At 40.7% G+C, this 18,472-nt stretch overlaps 2 protein-coding genes across 2 annotated transcripts; one reads left to right on the top strand and one right to left on the bottom strand.

The window, feature by feature from the left end:
• Positions 1 to 320: 320 nt before the first annotated feature.
• dnaaf2 (dynein axonemal assembly factor 2) lies at positions 321 to 6,078 on the top strand. Its single transcript, XM_049595312.1, has 2 exons — positions 321 to 2,308; positions 4,353 to 6,078. Exons 1-2 carry the CDS (start codon positions 530 to 532, stop codon positions 4,731 to 4,733), a joined length of 2,160 nt encoding a protein of 719 aa, XP_049451269.1. The 5' UTR covers positions 321 to 529; the 3' UTR covers positions 4,734 to 6,078.
• A 137-nt stretch (positions 6,079 to 6,215) lies between these two features.
• Positions 6,216 to 13,548, bottom strand: lrr1 (leucine rich repeat protein 1). Its single transcript, XM_049595316.1, has 5 exons — positions 12,989 to 13,548; positions 9,971 to 10,069; positions 8,946 to 9,198; positions 7,189 to 7,663; positions 6,216 to 7,095 (listed from the first exon to the last, which is right to left on the bottom strand). The coding sequence occupies exons 1-5, from the start codon at positions 13,169 to 13,171 to the stop codon at positions 6,840 to 6,842; spliced, it is 1,266 nt and encodes a 421-aa protein (XP_049451273.1). The 5' UTR covers positions 13,172 to 13,548; the 3' UTR covers positions 6,216 to 6,839.
• Positions 13,549 to 18,472: the final 4,924 nt, after the last annotated feature.

Raw genomic sequence — 18,472 nt, forward strand, 5'->3', positions numbered from 1 at the left:
TCAAGTACAGTCCCTAATCTCGGGGGATATCAATTTAAATTTAAGGATATTTAAAGCAATATGTTCTGACATGTCAAAATGTCTCTTGTCTGTGAAAATAATTCACAGTTAAACCATGGCAGGTGTTTTCTTTTTACCCTCAACGATATAACTGTAGCTATGTTTGTTTAACCAATCTCAATTATATTAATTTATTCTTACTGTTATATAGGCTATTAAAGTATTTTCATAAATGAATTAACATCTGACGGACGAAGGGCGAGAAGAATGTTTCCCAGGGGAAGCGTTTCCTTGATGCACCCTGGTGTTGCTATGGTTACATCAACACAACTAACCGTAGGACGAGCTGTAACACATGGAAATGGACATAAAACGACACCAAATTCTGTTTTTTCAGACAAGGACAGCCTGTAACACTTTTTATAATTAAGATAACTTCGCTTCTGTCATATTTTTTTGTGCGTTTAGCTTCTAAAAGTTGTGTTAAGTTCATTAAGATAAGTTATTATTTCTGTTGGTCATCAGAACAATGGAGACTGGAGATAAGATGAAAGAACTAAACATGTCAGCGGATGAAATGGACAGACTGAAAAAAGCTTTCAAAGACGAGAAATTCAGGGACATGCTGCGGGATTACGCACAAGAGCTGTCAGACCCTGAGAATAAGAGAAGATATGAAGAGGAGATCAAACTTTTGGAGCAGGAGAGAGGAAACACTATTGAATTCATCCACCCGGAACCATTCAAGGCTCTCAGGACGAGTGTTAACGGCAAGCAGAAGTGTTTCATCAATATCTGCTCCAGTGAAAAGGTTGGGAAGCCTGAGTGTAAATGGGGGGAGTCTGAGGAAGGCCGCAGGGGACAGTGCTGGTCCCTGCCTCACAGTCTGCACCCAGGGAGACAGGACACAGATCCAAAGGGGAACAAGATCACCATCTATGATGTCATTTTCCACCCTGACACTCTCCACATTGCAGGCAAAAACAAGAGATTCATGGACATGGTGGACAGCACTGCCACTCAGGGAATCCAGGATGCTTTTAAAGTGACTCTGGATAAAAACAACATGAGGCAGATTCGCACAAAATACAAAGGCAACCCACAGCCTTGTGTCATCCGAAAACCAATACCTGGATATAAAGCCAGGGAGCCCTCAGAGGAGTCGGACCCTCTTGCTTTCCCATACCCAGATGAAAAAAGACCTCCCATGTCCCTGCAAACCAAGCCCACAGAGTCACCTGCAACTAAAAACAGCAGTGATGCTACACCTAAAAGCACCAGCATCCAGCCCCAGACAGCCAAAGAACCTACCAAACCAAACTACATGGTGAAGTATCGATCATTTGTGGATCTACAGGACTTCAGGTGTTCTAGAGACTCTGCCCAAAGCCCCAGGCCCAAGGAGATAGTGGTTACCATCGACTTGCCACTTCTGAAGGCGGCCACAGACGCCAGCCTGGAGGTGAAAGAGAAATGGCTGCTGCTGGAGTCCAAGAAACCGGCCTACAGACTGGAGCTGCCCCTAGCCTACCCTGTGGATGAAGATAAAGGAGAGGCCAAGTTCAACAAGCAGAGAGGACAGCTCACAGTCACGCTGCCTGTTCTTCCTTCGAATGAAGCTTTTGATTTTGCAGTAGGGCCTGATCAGGCTGGTGTTAGCGATGATGAGACTCAGGAGGAGAAGAGTGAGGAGGAGGAAGAGCAAAGAGACGTTGAGGTGGATTTGAGGCAGCAGACAGAGGTAGAGCAAAGTGAAGAAGAGGGCGAAAGTGGTCAGGAGAAAGGAGAGGAGGAGAAGATGAGGGAAGGCGTAGCAGAGGAAGAGCGAGTCGGTGAGAATGAAACATGGATTAAGCAGAAGAGGGAAGGAGAAAACAATGAAGACGATAAAAGTGGTGTGGAGGAGGAGGAGGAGGAGGAAACGTGGAAGAAGCAGAAAACAAAAGGCCAAGAAGGTGTGGAGGAGGACAGTGAAGTGGAGGTGGAGAAACTGAAAGAAAAGGAGCAGGACAATGAAAAAGAAGATGGAAATTGTAACCTGCAGAAAAGGCAGCAACATTCAGCATTCAAGGATTCTGGCGTAAAAAGTTTAAACTGTGATACTAATGATATTCCTGAAGAAGATGATGATAGCAGGCTTGTGTCTTCACCTGAAACAGAGAGACAGCCTGCTGTAATCACAGCTGAACATTCAAGCTGCTTAGGAATTGAGGGAGACTCTTGGTTGGAGTCAGCACCCAAAATGAAGAGTTCAGACGTCAAAGAGGAGCCTGAGAAGACAAGAGAGAGTGCACATGGAAAGGAGAAGGTGAGATAGATCCACAAATCCTAACAATCATGTTGAGGAGAAGGTGTGTGGCTGCAAATGACATTTCCATTTATCTGAGTTTGCCTAAGCACAGATATGAAGAAGATCCTTAAAACACTGGTCAAACACTTGGGTGTAAAAGTGAGTTTGTCTGGTCATGCTATATCTAGCCCTCAGTCACATGGACTTATGTTTTTTTCCTATATATTCCATGACATCTTAGGAAAAAACAGCAATCCAGTGTTCCCAAAGACTAAATATGGTAAGATAAGACTAGAATTACTGCCTTGTGGTTGTATGCCTCTGCAAACCAGTCAAGTTGCAGTCTGTCCAGACCTACAGTCTATGGTCCAGACTCATTGTAGCCATGAGAGTAGGCAGTGCTTCAAATATGGATGCTGCTGCAAAGGAGCTATATATTCTAAAACAGTGGTTCCCAACTGGGTCCAGATTTTTCTTTAGTCATCAGTTCAAGGTCCACACAGTTCAGTATATTCAGCGTCATAGTTGTGTTCGGCCATGTCTTAAAGCTAGTTTGCTGTCTCTGTTAAGTAGCTGTCCATTAGTCACTCACTCTACAGCAGGAAACAGCACTTCAAAGTAAAAGCCCTGTGCTGGAAATTCACTGTACTTCAAAATAAAGTGTCAAAATATACCAGGGGTGTCAAACATACAACCAGGGTGCCAGAGCCAGCCCACCAAAGGGTCCAATCCGGCCCACTTGATGACTTAGCACACCTAATATTGATGCTCATGTGATGGCTAAAGGGTTTCAGGAGCAGTTTAAACAGTGAGCAGATACTTCATGTAAAATGCTGCCTCAGAGGCTTTTCCACCCTGACCACAATACAGCTGTCTGAAATAGCAATGACTACTTACTGTGGTCATATTTAAAGACACTAAAAATTGTGCAACATATTGTCAATCAGCAGCTTCAGCACAAAAGAATCTATAGAACCCTGCTGCTGAGGTACTGACAAGGAATGACTTCACCTGCTTCCTCAACAGCTTCACTTCACTGGAAAATTACGAAAAAAAATGCACATGTAATGACAATGCGTAGTCGACTGACTGAATGTGGAAAAACTGAGACATACAGTTGAATTTGCACATCATTTTTCTGACAATATCGCAGGCTGTTCATCATTTGTTTTGTAAGTGGATGACCGTTTTCGGAATGTACATCTTTACACTACAAAAAAGAAAAAAATATGAAGGGGTTGGTATTCATAGGTTATTATGCAGTGGTTTTACTGGTCCGGCTGACATGTGGCCCCCGAACTAAAATGAGTTTGACACCACTGATCTATACAATCAACACAGTTTCAAAGTGGACACCCAAGATTAGTGTCACCAACTCAGTGTCCGACCAGTTGTCTCCACTTCTGTTCCCGAGTTATGATGTTCAGTAACGGCTAGCAAACATAATGTCAAAGTGAAGTTGACCTTTGACCTTTGGGATATAAAATGTCATCACTTCATTATTTTATCCTATTGGACAATTGTGTGAAATTTTGTCTTGAGCATCATCATTTCTTGAGTTATCGCCAACATGTTTTGTGAGGCCACAGTGACCCTCGTTGAGTCCATGTGGACGTTTGTGCTAAAGTTGAAGAAATTCCCTCCTCGCATTCTTGAGATACCATGTCCAGAATCTGATGGACAACCCAAAAAAAATATAATACTGGCCATGTCTGTTTTCAGCATGGAGCCATAAAAATGGCATCACACCAGAACCTACAAGGAAGTATTTGGTATCCATGAACTCATAACAAGTTGAATATCAAAGATACGCACATATGTGCAGTGTAAAAAAAATATTTTGCACGGAAAACGTTTAATGAACCAAGTAGTAGCATTTTTCCTAATTTTTGAATACTGATAAAAGTGTAATTATTCATGTGATCTAAAAATTAGTTGCCCCAAGCTTGCCTGTGTCAGAATTTTAAGACTCTAGACTAATAAAAACAAGTTTGGCATTTTTCCTTATCATACTAAATAAAGCCTTTGGACTTAAATGGCTGCTTATATTTTTGTGTTCTAGGTAGAAACAGGTGCTGCATTTCTACACCACATATCCAGCGAGGAATCCCAAACTTCCGTAGCAGCCGACACTCACAGCCAGCACATTAAGGACTGCTGCGTTCGCCAGGAATCCAGCGAGATGCCTGCAACAGTTGAAGATAACATGTCAAGCAGCTCTGAGGAGCTCGCCATGGGCTCAGTGAAGCCGGAGGAGAGGGAGGACGTCGATGAAGACGACCTGCCAATGAAGCAAATCTTCCACACTACAGAGCACGACAACAAGCCGCCTCTTGTGCTATTGAGGGAAGTAGATAAAGATGGAAACGTACAGATCATCAGTGATCACTCCACCTCAGCTGGGTTCACCTTCCAAAACTGCCTGATGTATGAGCTGGACTGAGGATGGTGTGCCAGGAGTCAGATGAGGCTGTGAAGAGGTTTTTATGTCTTACAGCAGGTTTGAATGCAGCTTATATCAGTACGTGTAGTTAATCTGCAGTGTGTCCAGCAATATTAAACCTGACCTTTCTCTTCAGTCACTCAAGTGCTGTACTTAAGTACAATGACATACGTGTACTTCACTAGAGTATTTCCATTTTATGATACTTTATACTCCACTGCATTTCAGAGGGAAATGTCGTACTCTTTACACTACTACATTTGACACTTGTGGTTATGTTTTACATAAAAACATGATATGGTTATATGATGTAATGCGGTACTATTCTACCCTGTGGTACAATCCATCTAAAAATGGCTCCACATTGATGAGCTAACAACAATATCGCAATGTTCTTACATGAATTTGTTCATGATGAAAGCAGCATAATGTAATATTCTGTGACATAACACTTTAAAAGGAGCTGTTCTTCATAATGAATACTTTTACTTTTGATAATTTAAGTACACATTGCTGATTATACTTGTGTACTTTGACTTAACCTTTTGAAACCTGGACCCTATTTTCCAATGTTTTTATGTTGAGGTGACTAATGGAGAAATACGTTCTTGAAATTGGTCCAGTTTTGAGAGAGCACTGCAGTTGCAGGTCATTGTACAGTCAATTTATGTCCATTAAAGTGCTTGTTTGTCGCCACTGACAGGCTCAGATTAATATTATAAGTTACTGACAGTGTTACAGAAAGGAATCTACAGAATAATCAAATGTTTTTAACCTTTAACTTGATCAGGTCTGTTCTTGTCTTACTTTGAGAGGTCTAGCTTTGAAATTTCAGACTTTTCCACTTTGTAGAAATCAGCTAAATATTCAGCCATGACACTGCAAAGTTTTTGTAGTTCAAACAAACTCTTTGTGGCACTCCTCTCTCCAGCTCTATCGTTTCCACTGTTGTTTTTCCTACAAGTCTCGCGAGACTTCAGAATGAGACTTCTCCTTAAGTGAGTCACACTCAGCACATACTTAAAATAGCATACAGAAGCCAGGTTGAAATCATTTAACATTACAGCATGGTGCAGCAACCTGTGTGCAAAGTGCAAAAACAAGCTCTTCAAGACTGTCAGCATTGCAGGGAAGGTGAGAAACAACTCAGCAGTGTATCCAACAGTGCTGTATGCAGGAAGGCTAAACACATAATTGCCAATGCCTCACATCCATTACACTCACAGTTTGAGCTGCTCCCGTCTGGGTGTTGATTCAGGGTCCCTAGAGCCAGTCGAACATATATAAGAGGTCCTGTATTTCTTATGTGGTACAAGCAATGAACACAGACTACTATTATTTTTTTAAAGGTATTTTTCTAAGATATATAAGCACAACTGCCCGTAGAGCCTCTTTCGACACTGAGTGCTTCTTCCACCACAGCTTAATTCAAATACATGACACATGAATCATTTCAGTGCTCCAGAATGAACCGCTCAGGGCAACATGATGAATACGTTCATTTTATTGAATTTTTTACACGTATATATAAAAAATGTGGGTCATTAGCACAGTAAAAACCAACTCCCTTCAGCTGACGCTCACGGACCCTGAGGCACTGTGTTCAGGAAAAAACTCTAATTCATCTAATTTCATTATTCCCCTGCCTAGTCGAAGTGGGTCAGTAGGAGAGACTGTGCTTTGCTCCGTGGGCCTTTTCACACCTGAGAGTCGGAAAGGAGGTTTGCATTTTTGTTACATTGCAGACATTTGATTTGGTAGGTGTGAAAGGGCCCTAAGAGGCAGGAAGAACATGATGTATGGCACCAGCAGCGATGTCAGACTTTCACTTTGTCAGTGTTGCTGCCCGCTATCGTTACATAACGTCAGTGCCACTCAGTTACAGATGGAGCAGGTCAGTGTGAAGTGCATTGTAAGTTGAATGGAAGTTTAAAACAGGCAGCTTGAAGCACTTGTAAAAAGCTTAATCAGTCAGTCAAGATTCTCCGTTACCAGAAAACTCTACTATCCAGCACTATGTCATAACTTGTGACCCATTGCAAAACCCACAGCGGTTTCCAGCTGTTAGTGTGTTTCCTGTGAAACAAAAACAAAGTTTGTTCTTCCTCATCTGATCCCTCTCTGGAGGGAGTTGTCTAAAAATTCAGAGTAGCAGGAGAGGGAGCAGAAGTGCCGCTGCACTGGAGCATCCGTGCCCCCCATGTCGTCCACCAGGACTACTGTGTGAGAGACTTGGTGCAGGTTCATGCTGACTGCTGTCTTGATGTAGAAATTGATGCAGACACGCCCGCAGTCGCAGGTCTTGGCTACTTCGAGGTCGCGACACAAGTGGGCAGGGAGGAGGTGAGGTCCGTATGGTAACCTGCGAGGTGAATCAGAAAGGATAACTTTAAAGGTTGCTGTAAGAACCACAGTGAAGATACAGTATGATACACCGAGCATGTTTTATTCTAACCTGAGGTTGGCCACAGCTCTGGAAGCCATCTCTTGAAGCGGAAGGGGGAATGTAAGTTTCATTGTGTGGTCAAAAGGGTTAGGTTGGATAAACGGATTCCCAAACAGGTCCAGGTTCTCCAGACTCAGCTTACGGAAGTCACTGGGCAACACCGCTAGCTGGTTATGCGCCGCTGACAGGAACCTCAACTTTGAGAGCCGGCCAATGTGGAAGGGCAAACAGACGAGCTCATTGTCGTCCAGTTTGAGGTTCACTAGTTCTCTGAGCTGGCAGAACTGAGCGGGGAGGGACTGCAGTCGGTTCTGGCTGAGGTCCAGCAGCTGGAGCGTACGCTGCAGGGTGGACAGGCACAGGGCCTGGCTGAAGGCTTCTAGGTGGTTATTGTGGAGGATGAGCTCAGAGAGGCAGCTGAGGTCACCAATGGTGGCAGGGAGTTTCTTGATGTGATTGTTACTGAGGTCTAGCTTGCGGAGAGCTGCGAAAACAAAGAACAATACCCGTCTTTAAAAGGGGCAATCCAGCTATTTAAGTATGGCACATCAAAAAAGTTAGGGCTTTTGTAAGAAACAAATTTAAAACACAATGATCAAAATCAAAGCAACATAAGTAGAAATTTCTTGCCTTTTCATCCTAAGTTCCTAAAACACTGGATCCTGCAGCTTCCATGATACAACTCATCAAGTTTATCATAAATTTTAAACACAGCTGATCCCTGACTGTACAGACATTTCATACTGCTGACATACTTAAAACAGCCTCACTGATGCACATCCAACCCACGATGAGTCAGTGTCTCGTTTGTCACTGTTAGGAAATTTCCACCAGCCGCTAGGCTAATTTATACAATGTAAAATGTCATAGGCTTATGCTAATAGCATTAGCATATTGTGTTTAAGGCGTAAAGGTGTCTAGCAAAAGAGGGGAGTTGTGTTACAAGCGGACCAGATCAAATGCCTTGTGTGAGACAGCTGCTCTCGATTGGTCAGAATTTTCCTGCGGGAAAAATCCAGGAAGTAAACAAAACGTTGAAGAAGAGTACACTTGCAAGATAAAAGTGACACTTTCTAATGTCACAATGGAGGGACAAATACGCAGGTTGATTTTAGCACTGGTCATCGTGGACTATATTGCTGTCATTGTTCATTTTAGTCAAACCATGCAGTTTGGAAACGAGGCGCAGCTCCAACTAGAAAACAATGTTTTGATGCATTGGATGTGCTGAATGTGCATATTAAGGCAGTACAGGAGGAGGTGCACATTAATAATCCTCCAGGACTGTAACATGCTCATGTTTAACCCAAACAATGTGTAATGCGACTGCAGTTGGTTCGGATCAAAGTCGGAACAAGTTCTCACCACGAACGAACCGCACCAGAGTTCATTTGTAACCAGACTGAGACCACCTCTTCAAGAAGGTCTCGGTCCAGTTGTTTTGGTGCACAACTGAGTGTGATTACTATGTTCACACGTGCCCAGACGAACAGCACTTAGGGGGCAAACCAACCTCAGTTTGACTGAACTGAACCAAATGGCAGGTGTGAAAGCACCCTAAGACATACCAGCTTCTGGGAAGGCAGGCTGCTATACTTGCCCAGAAGGTGGAAGAGCAATAGCTCATTGTTACTGCAAATGTATATCGGTCCCAAATATCGGTTATCTGTCTCCTAGATTAGTGATGATCAGTATTGGAATCACACCGAATGTAAATCAAGCACTAACAAACTCTATCGACCAAAATATAAATTGGCTCGCTCTACCTTTAAGGGACAGCATCCGCATGTCCACCCGTGACAGTTTGCAGTAGGAGACCTGCAGTTGCTCCAGAGAGTAAGGGAAGTTGGAGGTGAGGGGGTAGTCCTTCTTGGAGACGATGGTGAGCTTCTTCTTGGGTTGCTCTACGTCTTTGGCGCGAACAGGAGTCAGCGTGGAGAGAGGAAGGCTGCTCGCGTCACTTCCTCTGTCTGCCAAACGAGCAGCTGAGAGGAAGTTCTTCAAGCTGTTTGCATCGGCCTACGAATAAAAACATGAAGAAATAAATGAAGTTACATGTGAATTAATAGGTTAACAGGTAACAGAAACAGCAGGCACACAGTGACATTCAGGTGGTCGAGTTTGACCGGATTCCTTGAAATATCTAACCTAAATTCTCAGGCCTGGAATAACTTGACACAGTTCCTTTGGATGAACATGATATGCTTTTTGCTGCTGGGAATAAATGTGTGAGTGACTCAGCATGTAAAGTACAGGGATTAGACTCAATTTTTTGAATACCTGTACAATCCAACACAGTCCAATATAATAGACTGTCAACCAGTAAACACCCAAAGACATATTGGGGTGTGAGCTTAAATTCATAGTCAAATATTGTGGCCCTGTAGGTCAATTGAAAGTTGGTTTACACATTTCCCACAATTTGTTTCCCCTGTTTGCCTGCCTACTGTGGCGTCAGACTGTTTGTGGGTGTGTGAGCGCATGTCTTTCAACAGGACAAGTAGAATCTAGGTGGAAGGTCACCCCTGAAATCAAAACAGCCAGGACGGCTTTACAGCAACTGGAAACAATGAGGCTGCTATGGTGACTGTCCAGGAATCAGCTGCAGTCAAAACAAGCGACTGGGTCTGTCTGGCTGATAAACAAGTGGGTGGACAACTTGACTCTTGTGGCAGAGTTTTCAGGGAAATAAAAATGAAGTTGCTTCATCATAAACCTGAAAATCTTGTCATGCCTTTTCTTATAAACGTCTTCATACTCAGATGGTATTACACCATGCTGGATGTCATACCTTGCTCAAGCAAATGTCAACAGCGGGTTCCTTTAATCTCACTGTGGCCTTGCCCTCCTCCACAAACCAAGTGAAGAACTTCTCTATGTTGTCTTTCAGCTGCGAGAGAAAGTTGGCAAATGTCAGTGATGGAAAAATACATGACACAACAACAGGGCGGGTGTACATTTCCACTCGACCAAGTGTAATTTCGCTGTCTCAACAAGTGCAGACAGGACTGCTGCAAGCATTTTAACCTTTTCGTCAACATGCAGGTTTATATCTTTACACAGCTGTGGCCTTTTAAATCAGAAGTGTCTGAGGAGCACCTGAAGGCAGCATTTGAGACCATGAAAACAATACTTCTAAGGTTTCCAATCTAGGTTTTCCTGGGAAAGATAATGATGAATTATTAAATAAGCAGATTTATTGAGTGACACAGGGGAGTGAGCTACTTGAGAAGCAAAAATACAGTCTAAGTTGCTGGAATGTGTTGCTAATGCAACGTTTGAAACTGTCGATTTAAAAACGAAACTGTAGCATAAGATCTGATGAGTAATATAACACAACCAACTAATTTTCTGTCTGACTAAACTATACTTATACAGTATGTGCAGGCTAAAAGGAATGAAGCATGTAAATTGGATGCCCTTGTAGAAATGAAAATGCTTTGTTATAATGTGACCTATACACTGGGTGAACCAGATTGGGTATCAAACTGTTACATTACAGTGAACAACAGTTTATTTTGCTCTTCTCTTCATCCAAATATTATTTTACTTTTTTAAATTATAGTTTAACCCTTTGAAACCTTGAGTGACCTCACTTTTCTTGTGCTGCCTTCAGATACCTTTTGCAAGTATTTAAGGCTTTGAACCTTAAACAAATTGGTGTGATTTCTTTCAAAAACATGGGAAAAGGGCAATAAGCAATTTGGTAAGAAATGTCCCACAAATTGCAAAAAAAAAAAGAAAAAAATATTTTCAAAAAACTACAGAAAAATAGAGAAAGCTTAGAAAAACTACAGTATATTTAAAAATTATTATTATTATTGTTCTACTTTAATATAACGTCACAGAATTACTATAATTTTTAAGCACTATTTTCAGGTAATTTCCTTGTCATGTTCTGTGTTATTTTGTAGTTTTTAATCTATTTTACCAATTTCCTGCTCATTTTTTGGGTCATTTCTTTTTTCGTTGCTCATGTTTTTAAAAGAAATCATGTCAATTTGCTCCGGTTTCAAGGGGTCAAGGAGCCAAGCAACAGTAACAACAAAAGCGACAACACCAGTAAATCCAATCCAGCAAATTATAATTATTTATAATTTTAATACACACTGTAAATATGTAAATAAATGTCTGTCAAACATAATCCCAGCATGCTATATACACTGTATATACTGTAATATCCACCTATGTCATGTATTTAAACAACCTGTTTATACATACACTTATTTATTTTTGTACATAGTAGTCAAGTGTTTCTGTTTAAGCACTCTTGTCAGTCTTAGATTATGGTGATATTTTTGTATATGCATGCAGCTCAATCCACACTAAAATCACAGTCTAGCACAGTTCTCTTCCTTTTATTACAGGTGATGCTTTTAGCACTCACCATTGTGAGCTAAATCAGAATGTGGGATGGTCGTCTCTCACTAATAGAAGGGAAAACATTGTCTCCTTTTTCTTTATAAGGCACTACTTGGAAAGCTGCCCTTCTACCTCACTTCGCTTTTAAAAATCCAACCCATCTCTTATTACAAACGTTGACAATAAGTTTTAGTTCTTGAAACTCCTCAGATCAGATCAGAGCTCGGTAAACTAGCTTTCAGGTTTTTGTACCAAATAAGTGGAACAAGTTACAAGAGGTATTTAAATTAGACAGCTATGTGTCGTTACATCATTTTAAGTGTATGCTAGATGATATGGTTGTTTTACAGTGTTGCTGTTTGATTTTCTACATTTTACTGTTTTTATTGTTGTTGTTGTTGTTGTTGTTGTTATGTCTCTGTCCTTTACGGCAGACTCTATTCTTAGTATCTGTCTTTTTCATCTTTATACTACTTTTTATTGCTGTTTATAACTCTTGATAGATATTGCTGCTACTTGTTTGTTTTTATGGACTTTTTTCATCACTTTATTGTGATTACTGTTACATACTTGTATCCTAGCCCACTGAATGTGAAGTCAGGGCATTGCTGTAAAAGAGCTTAACACTTGATTAAATTTCTTCAGCTTTCTTGTCCTTGTTTTTAGCTGTATGTCTATTTTGTGTATGTACATTGAAAGAAACCAAAGACTGAGGTGAAATTCCTTGTATGTGCACCACAAACATACCACCCCAATGCAAGAGAATGAAACAGAGGAGGGTGATTTACTAATTCTCCTGAGTTGATATTAATGTGTAAATGTCTGTCCCACCAGATCAGTCACAGGATTCATGACTTAATGGAGCTTTGCTTTCTTATCCATCTTTGTAAATACAAACTTTGCTCTTTACGTCAACCACAGAGCTGATTCAGGTGAATTTAATCTTTCTGTTTACTACCAATCTGGACTCACTGGTGTTTTTAGCACCTTGTCAAGACTGAGCTGCACATAGTTGTAGCTATTCTGCAACTATCTTTATGTTTAAAAAAGAAAACTGGAGAGGATCCAGTTCAATGCCTGGCTGGAGGGACTGAAATATGAGCAGCTCTTACATACACTGAATAAGAAATGTAAAAGAAACTGTCATTTAATACAGTATATAGACTGTTAAATGTAATCCATGTTTCAGGAACTTCATTTTGTATTATACTGAACATGTAGGCATTGGTTAGAAGTATGATTGATGTTGTTTGATGAAGTTACTTAGTATTTTAAAACTTTAACTGGCCATTAAATGCTATGTGAGGGATGAATAAAGTACTCTGAACTAAACCTGAATGTAATTTGGAGATAAACAACAGAGGCCACACACCCAGGAATACATTATATGAATGTAACTATAGCTTGAACAGCCTCTACAGTCCAGACAATAACAACAGTCACTGACCTTGTACTTTGAGCCTGCTCTGTCTTTAGCTGTGCAGATCATCATGTAGATGTTACACCGTTGACTCGTCTTGTCCAAATGCTTCCCAATGGACAACACAGCTCTCGTCCCTTTGCCTCGACTTTTCATCCCAAACGTGGGCAGCAACCGATTCACCACCTCGACATCACACTGCAGCTTCATTGTAACCGAATATTACAAAAATAAACCCCACCTAAAGTCCGGCTTAACGCCGCGTCAGAGCGAACTAAGGGTTTAAATGCATACCAGTGGAAAAAAACTTCCGCTAAGAAGAAGTAGCTAGTGCTGTAACGTTAGTGGAGCTACTGACACAACACATCCGTCCTCATGGATGTCAACAACCGGACCAGCCCTCCGTACCGAGCCGCAGCTGCGTCCTAACGGCCGGATGAGACACTTCAGACGGCGGGGGTGCTCTGTCTTTACTGGGCTGCTGCGGTGACAGTATGGAGACAAAGTGTAAAAATGTCCTGGATAGTTGTCGGATGTCAGTTGGTTGGTTAGCAGCCGTTAGCTGGATCGAGCGCGCGTGGGAAGTGACGTCATGGAAGGGCTCGTTCGTCTTGGCTCGGGGCAACAGAGCAACAGAGCCTTCTCTGTTGTCTTTAACCATGTTTTTAACCCTTATACGCTTTTTAAAAGTGGTTGTACATAAGTAGAAGTAAAACTACCGCGACCAAAATTGATTTATTTTTTTTCCCCTCAAGTTTCTTTGGGTATTTTTTGTCTTTTTATTACCCGTTTTCTCTTTAGCAGAGGATATTGCAGTGTAAGCCCCCTGTTTTTTGTTTACCCTCTCATCCAGGTCATCCTCGCTGTCATAAAACTCCTGACAGTCTGAGACTGTGCGTCCCACATGATCTCCATGTACAGTAGGTCTGAGAGTTAACACTACCACATATCCAGTAACACTCAACTCAACTCAAATTTATTTACACCGATCAGCCAAAACATTAAAACCACTGACAGGTGAGGTGAGGTAACTTGGGTCTTAGCATTCATGTGGGTGCCACTTGACACGTAGCACCCACCCAAACACCACTGGAGACCAATCAAACCCCCCCATGGCTATATATCTATATTAAAATTATATGAAAATATGAATAAATAAATGAAAATATTAGCCTATATGAAAATAAATTAATAAGTGTAGTCCTTTGCAATTGTGACATCTAGTGGTTGCAAAAAGAAAGAGCTCCTCATGCTTCTTACCTCACTGCATGTATTTGCTGGCTGTAGTTACTTTGCTGCTTCAGATTTTCCACACAAATCACACAGCCATCTTAAAAACATGACACACTGTTTTTCTACTCAGTAGTTTATAAAGTAAACTGCCAACAACCTTAATGCTGTTTACTTATTTATGCATCTGTAATAATAATCGAGAAAAGTAATATACTGTATAATGGGGATATTTTTCCTTTGCCTGGGGGCCACGTTTGCCAAATGACAGGAGTCCAAAGGCTCACTAGCACTAGCCCCGCACAGGTCAGGTGAACACAGGGTGGTTGCTAAGAGCTGAAGACATTCAGGACTTAGCCCAGAAAGGTTCTGGAGGGTCGGAGGAACCTCCACTTTTTAAATTTGTGAATCAGTTTATCAATCAATCAACTTTTATTTCACAGACTCAAGGTCCATTTAAAAGACATACACACAGATAGATTTAAAAAAGGCACTCATACCAATATTTCCACATATGTGACTGGTACCGCAAAGAACTTAGACGGGGATTTGACAGCAGCATAATAATGGAGTTGTGGGACCCATTCAGTCGACAGATAAATCTGTACATTAGATTTTTCATCAAAGCATGAAATGTATTGACTCTTGCGTTACAAAGCAAATCACTTGCACTGCACCACCTGGGCTTTCTTAGCAATATGCGCATACCATCATTATAAGCAACCTGGAGCTTCTGGATGTTTGCTTTTTTAAATTTAATCCACAGGGGGGCAGTATAAAGAGGAGTACAATAAACTCTAAAAGATTAATTTTAACATAATCTCAACACCAAGAAAATTTCCTAACCAGCAAGTTAGCTTGTGCATATAACATACAGCATTGCCTATATAGGTCATCATCATCTGACATTTCATCATTAATAATGTGTCCAAGGTACTTAGTTTTACTGCAGACAGACAAAAGCTGCCCTGCCAACCAAAAAGAGGGGAAAACAAGGTCCTTATCCCCTTTTACCCTGCAGATCATAACAGCACTCTTACCAACATTGTACTTAACATCAAAATTAACACCATAATTAGTACATATATTCAACAGTTGTTAAAATCCAGCATGGCTGGGAGAAACAATAGCCAGGTCGTCGGCATACATGAGATGGTTAAGTAATGTATCACCATTCATACAACCTGTTTTACAGTTTCTTAGCTGGTCTGATAAATCATCCATATACATGTTAAAAAGGGCTGGTGAGAGAAGTCCTCCCTGGCGAACTCCATTACCCACACCAAATGGAGCAGAGAATACATTCCCCCATTTTATCTGCATGCTCTGGTTAGCATACCAATAAGCCAGAATCCTAGTTACACTGTCAGGCACACCCCTTTGACTCAACTTTAAAAAGAGCTTATGATGGTTGACTCGGTCAAAAGCCTTAGAGGCATCAATAAAACCAATTAAAACAGAAGAGTTCTGTCTTCTATAATTTTCTACTATTTCCTTTAATGCATAGATACATACATCAGTACCATGCTTGGCCTTAAAACCAAACTGATTGTCTGAGGTACCTAGAAATGCACATCATTTAATAATAATATTATTTCCAGGACTTTGGATACCATGCTGGCTAGCGGAATAGGTCTGTAATTATCCACGCTCCCCACTTTGCCCGCTTTGTCCTAAATAACAGGCACCAGAGTTACAGACAACATGGAGTCCGGCAAGAGACCATGAGGCATAAAGCCAGTAAAACAGATAGCAAGAAGAGCTGCAACCTTCAGGCTTGCCAATTTAAGGTGCTCTGCAGTGATTTGGTCTGAGCCGCTTGCTTTGTTGTCATCTAGCTGTGTAACTGTGTGATAAACCTCAGTGGCTGTGATTTGCACTATGTCACTTTGAACAATATTGCCCACTTTATATGGGTCACTTTTAACACAATTGAATAGAGCAGAGTAATGTTGCCTCCACAGCTCAGCTATGTTGTGAGTAAGAAAATGGTTGGGGGGCCACCAAGCACCCTATCATGAGCCAGATTTGGCCCACAGGCCACAAGTTGAGTATCACTATATATTGTAACATTTTTGGTCTGATAATACTTTCATACTATTGCTTAAATTTTGGGGGCAAGACCTTCACCTGTAATGGAGTATTTTTGAAGTATTGCTTTTACCTAAATACATCTTCCACCACTGATATAGTTCTTCTCATCACAGTCTTAACAAAAATCTTTGCAACTCATGTGTTCAAATTAGCCAGAAAGTTTAAAAATACAGTTCTTGGCCTGATATGTAAAGCAACTGTGTCTAATTTCATAACCACTTTTTGTATTCCTTTACAATTTTAAGCTAATTCAGGGTTCGTCTGGACAGGGTCAAGTCAAATTCAATGACTTTCAAGTACTTTTTCAAGCACTCATTTTTATTTTCAAAGTCGTTTTCTCCACAACCTTCTGTTGCAAAAGAAATGTGCAAATTCATATATGGTGCAAACACATGCTGCCAGGGCCTAAAATTAACTTATCATTAATTAACTGGCTATTACTATTCAGTAAAGGCATGCAATTGATTGGGGACAACAATAGCAGGAACACTTATAGAGCGCAGAGCAGGATGCAGCTCATACGGTATTAGAAAATGATTGCAAACATGGCTATTTTTGGCTTCCTACATTTTTCTAATTTTTTTTTTTTAAATAATTATCATCCTGTTATCCTGTCAATGTTATTCAAGTACTTTTTTTGAAGGAAAAATGTCTTATTTTTAAGGTATTCCAGTGCCAAATTCAAGTTATATCAGCACCTAAACCCCCTTGTGCCAGCCCTGATATGTATTTTAATATTGTAAACAAGAAAATCTATCAGGTCCCACAATGTCATGAGACACTGCTTTACTTTTAATAACAATAATAATAATAATAATAATGAAGAAAACAGGTTATACTTCCTCTCTCTCCTCTCTTCTTCTGCTGTATTTCTTTATTTACCTGCTGTGTATTTCCTCAGATTGCACTCCAGGTCAAACAACACACTAAACTGAAACTTTTGTTTGCCTCAGTGGTTTATTTGGATCGACCAGCCTCTGTCTAGCAGCCACAATGGGAAGTTGTCGTCTGAAATCAGTGACTGTCAGTGTGGTCCTTCCAGTGTTTTCTTCCCTTGTAGTTGTACTCGAGGACAGCAGAGGAACCAGTGAGCTGTGAGCCTGAGAGTGTCTGACATCGTCGCCTCAGATCAACGTGATCACAGCAGAAACTTAACTCCTAACTTCTTCCATATCAACACACATACACAAGGGACTGTTTGTGACCTTAAATAAAACAATATAAATCTACCAAAGTGATATAATTTACTGTAAGATTTAATCAACCAGTTTGAGAGAGTAAAACCTCACAACCCAGATGACTTGTCATACCATTTATAGGTATGTTCCACTTTGAAAGTATTCCCTTCACTATGTCGGGGTAGAAGCGACTCATATACTGTTGTGCAGTAATAATCCTTCAGGACCACTTTTATTGCTCACATTTTGACATTCAGTTCACGTTCCCACTCACACAACTTCATCAATAAAAGCTTTGTGGTGTTTAATAAAATTATTCGTACAAAGCGAAACAAAGAAAACAAAACACTCATGTCTTTGGTTTCACTATGAATCAACAACACTTCTCGGTAGAAACATGCAACTTGTCTTTTTTCTTTGTATTATTCTTACACACGCCTCTAAGGGGCACAGTTCTCACACACATAGTAACACATACAGGTCAATGTGAGAGTGGGGGACGTTTTCCATCCTGTGACTATTTCAAACATATGAAAACAGAAGGACGCTGCGGTCGTGCAGTTATCAGTGACGTGTGTGCACTGTTAAATCAGATTTGATAGTTATTAATGTCATTACACACTCTGTGTCTGACATACTGTTGCTGCTATGAGGACGGTTTGACAGTACAGTGATGCATTCAAATACACACTGTTTGTCCCACACCTGCAGCTGTTTTCATGATAACTTTAATAATATGGACATGTGCAATTCAATACAAGAACTCGTTGATCTTTTGGTGATTCTGTTAAAAAATAGAAGTCTGTATTTAAGTTTCTTTTACTTCATATTTACAGTGGAGCTCCATAAAACTTTTGGATTTTTTGAAGTGGTGTTGTATGAGTTATTCATCCACAGTAGGGGTGTTGCGATATACTGGTATTGACAACCGTTAAATTTAAAAAATTAAATGTAGATATCATGTTAATCATACACATACTATGATAATATCATGTAAATAAATCAGCAC

The sequence above is a fragment of the Epinephelus fuscoguttatus genome, linkage group LG14 (assembly GCF_011397635.1).
Source record: "Epinephelus fuscoguttatus linkage group LG14, E.fuscoguttatus.final_Chr_v1".
Lineage (NCBI taxonomy): Eukaryota > Metazoa > Chordata > Actinopteri > Perciformes > Serranidae > Epinephelus > Epinephelus fuscoguttatus.

Coding starts and splice junctions, on each gene's coding strand:
- dnaaf2 (XM_049595312.1), top strand. CDS start 530: ATGGAGACTGGAGATAAGATGAAAGAACTAAACATGTCAGCGGATGAA. Junction 2,309..4,352: donor GTGCACATGGAAAGGAGAAG/GTGAGATAGATC, acceptor TTTGTGTTCTAG/GTAGAAACAGGTGCTGCATT.
- lrr1 (XM_049595316.1), bottom strand. CDS start 13,171: ATGAAGCTGCAGTGTGATGTCGAGGTGGTGAATCGGTTGCTGCCCACG. Junction 9,199..9,970: donor TTGACATTTGCTTGAGCAAG/GTATGACATCCA, acceptor TTTTATTCGTAG/GCCGATGCAAACAGCTTGAA. Junction 7,664..8,945: donor GCGGATGCTGTCCCTTAAAG/GTAGAGCGAGCC, acceptor TTGTTTTCGCAG/CTCTCCGCAAGCTAGACCTC.